Source organism: Eriocheir sinensis, unplaced genomic scaffold (assembly GCF_024679095.1).
Source record: "Eriocheir sinensis breed Jianghai 21 unplaced genomic scaffold, ASM2467909v1 Scaffold1684, whole genome shotgun sequence".
NCBI classification, from domain to species: domain Eukaryota; kingdom Metazoa; phylum Arthropoda; class Malacostraca; order Decapoda; family Varunidae; genus Eriocheir; species Eriocheir sinensis.
In genome coordinates this window covers 33987-37182 of record NW_026111055.1, presented here as the reverse complement: position 1 = coordinate 37182, position 3196 = coordinate 33987, and the positions used below count along the sequence as shown (strand labels likewise).

Below are 3196 nucleotides of genomic sequence, written 5' to 3'. Positions count from 1 at the left end.
AACATTTACAAGGTTACTGAATGTATTCCAATGTTTCTGGCGGGCAGCTGCAGCCGCTGGTACAGACGCTGCAGTTTTAAAAAGTGTACATTACCCAAGTTATTGATGTTGATGCATGTGATTTTCTTAGCATGGCTGTAAGCATAACCCTTTGTTGTGTTTATTATTCCTTGAAGACTGAATAAAATGCATAGATTACACTGTGGGCAAAGCACACGTCTCCAGTAATGTGTTCATATTTGATTGTCCTGAAGTTTGGAGATATCAAAGCCGGTGCTGAGAGTTACTGACTCACTAAAATGTGATTTACCCGAGAATGACTATTTTGTTGTGGTATTTTGATAATAAGTTGTCTGGGCTCACCTCCAGGGAGGAGCAGCATGCCCCCACCCACGCACAAGGCAGGTCACAGACACAGTAAGTGGGGCAGCTCAGGCACACCACTACTACTACTACTCCTTGTTTTCAATACTTAGAATGTCTGCTCATTGTTGACACAGCTTGTTTACATCATTTGCCTTCTCTTGGTGTGGGCCTTGACAGTCACTGTGCCTACTAGTCTTTATGCTGTTCACAATAATTATTCCTGGGATACTCAGTCCTCTACAAGCAGGAAGGATCACTCAGGTCAGAACCAAAGGACACAACCTGGGAATATTTATTGCATAAAAAATTCAACACAATACTACTACTGTTAAGATGTATTTAGCAAATACAGAGTTATCCAACTGCCATTCCAGTGATTATAAAGAAATAATAACATTTTAGCGAGTACATATACAACATTTCATCAAAAGTAAGTAATTCACACATCACTTTCCTCCCTTCACTGCAGAGAACGCGTCCAGAACGTGAGTGCAGCTCCTCCAGCGAGGGACGGATGAATACAAGACCCAGATCAGCGACCTAAGTCCTGGGAGTAACTACATGGTGCGGGTGGCGGCCCACACCTCCGGCGGCCTGGTGGGCGCCTCCATACACGAGGTGCGGTGTTCACCAAGCCGGACCTGGACCTGCCCTCCGCCTCAGAGTCTGAAAGTTGTCTCCACCTCACCCACCAGTCTGAGGCCACTTGTCGCCGCCCGTACTGGCCAAAACGCCCATCACGGGATACACCATGTTCTATACGCAGGTGTGGACGGCCTTATAGAACTGTGTGCTAAATGTGGAGTCTCTGTTGCCTAACAAAAGTCTCCCCATATCCTTGTGTGTCATTAGTGACATTCCTGAGTAGAGGGTGACCATAGCCGTGTGTTTGTACAAGTCCCAGTGTGTATCTTAACCATTGTCTCCCTTGTAGTTTTCTCCTCAGGTTGGGTCAGCAGAAGAACACGAAGTAAAGGTCACTGGTACGTCACATGACCTCCAAGGCCTGGACCAGTTCACTGAGCACAGCGTGTGGCTCACCGCCGTCAACAGTAATGGCGGGGGAGACGCCACCCCGGAGGTCACTGCCAGAACCTTCTCAGACGTGCCCTCAAAGGAGCCTCAGAATGTGAGCGTTGAGGCTGCCAGCTCAAGGGTGAGTTGTGGAAGGCTTCCAAGGCAAAGATACATTGTGAAACTCGTTTTTAAATAGCTTTCTGCTCTGTTCGTTTCCTTCACATCATCTCTACAAGTTGCACATTCATTGTTTCAGTATTTTTAACCCTTGCACATTCATTATATTTGACCCGTCTGCTGCGATTGGCACGGATTTGGCCTTCACTGGTAGCCTGAAAACATTTACTCCCATGTCTTTCCCTGGCTCTGTGGTGGATAGTGGAGTGTATCCAATGTGGCATTGGTGCGCAGGATATCCCCTCCCAAGCTGCAGGACTTTACATTTTTCTCCACTGAATTGTAGCAGCCGGTTTGTGTTCCATTCCTGTAGCTTGGTGAGGTCTTCTGGTAGGAAATCCACAGTCAGGGGGTTAAGTTGAAGCATTCATGGCCTCACACAATGTTCAAACTTTTTAAGATTGTATTTTGATAATTTATCGTATAACTTTTTTCCCTCACACGGCCTTTCCCTTCAGAGCCTCATCATCTGCTGGGAGCCTCCGCTGGCCGAGCACCAGAATGGGATCATCACCAGCTGCAAGATCCGCTACAAAGAGCGCGGCGAGTCAGGTTCCTCCAAGACCAAAGCCACAGACGGAAACAGACGACTCTTTGCCCTCAAGAAAAGCACCACATACTCCATAAAGGTTTAACCCGTCTGCTGCGATTGGCACAGATTTCACATTCACTGGTAGCCTGATAACATACAGTCCCTGGTCTTTCTCTGCCTCTGTGGTGGATAATGGAGTGTTTCCCATGTGGTATTGGTGTGCTGGATATCTCTTCACTGGTAGCCTGATAACATACAGTCCCTGGTCTTTCTCTGCCTCTATGGTGGATAGTGGAGTGTTTCCCATGTGGTATTGGTGTGCTGGATATCCCCTCCCATGGTTCAGGACTTTCCTTTTGTTAATATAATTTGAGCCACAGATAGTTTTTGTTCTCGCTGTTCATTTCCCATTTCCTTCTGGTTCGCCTCCTCCTCCTGTAACCCTCTCTTCCTGTCCCTACTGATCATGTTCTCTTTTTCCTCTTGCTGTTCCTGTGTCCCTGCCCTGCCAAATATTCTCCCGCGTCCTGCTTCTCGGCATTTCCTTGAGCAGGTTAGTGCAGAGAGCGTATACAGCTTAGGGTCGGAGAGGCTTTGACGGAGCTCAACCAACGTAATGTACAGACTGAAGCGACACAGCGCCACAAAGAGAGCCCACGAGACCACAATTACACACTGTACATATATAACATAAACTTAAGCGAGGCTGTGGATTTTGATGCTGCGTATGTACATTTTGATCCAATGTACCTGATAACCTAACACCGGTGAATGTATAGGAAGCGAAGCTACACACGCAAACGCACACGCACACACACCCACATACACACACACACACGCAATAATACAATACCCGTCAACATCACAAAGAGAAACTATTCGTCCCATGATAAATACTGATTAAAAAGTATTGTGTGTGTGTGTGTGTGTGTGTGTGTGTGTGTGTGTGTGTGTGTGTGTAATTCACCTCGGCCTGATCACGAGTTGACTTGGTCCTGCCAGCAGGTACCTCCTGACGTGAACAAGTGCTCATCATCATCGATCTCTGGTACTTAGGACCTCACACACCACACCCCCATCCCCTTGCTCAAGGGAGGACAGTAA

At 47.2% G+C, this 3196-nt stretch overlaps 1 protein-coding gene across 1 annotated transcript; it reads left to right on the top strand.

Annotated features, from left to right (window-relative positions):
• Positions 1-1079: 1079 nt before the first annotated feature.
• Positions 1080-2428, top strand: LOC126990474 (netrin receptor DCC-like). The gene is made up of 3 exons (XM_050849075.1): positions 1080-1132; positions 1301-1522; positions 2019-2428. The coding sequence occupies exons 1-3, from the start codon at positions 1118-1120 to the stop codon at positions 2193-2195; spliced, it is 414 nt and encodes a 137-aa protein (XP_050705032.1). The 5' UTR covers positions 1080-1117; the 3' UTR covers positions 2196-2428.
• The last annotated feature ends 768 nt before the right edge of the window (positions 2429-3196 follow it).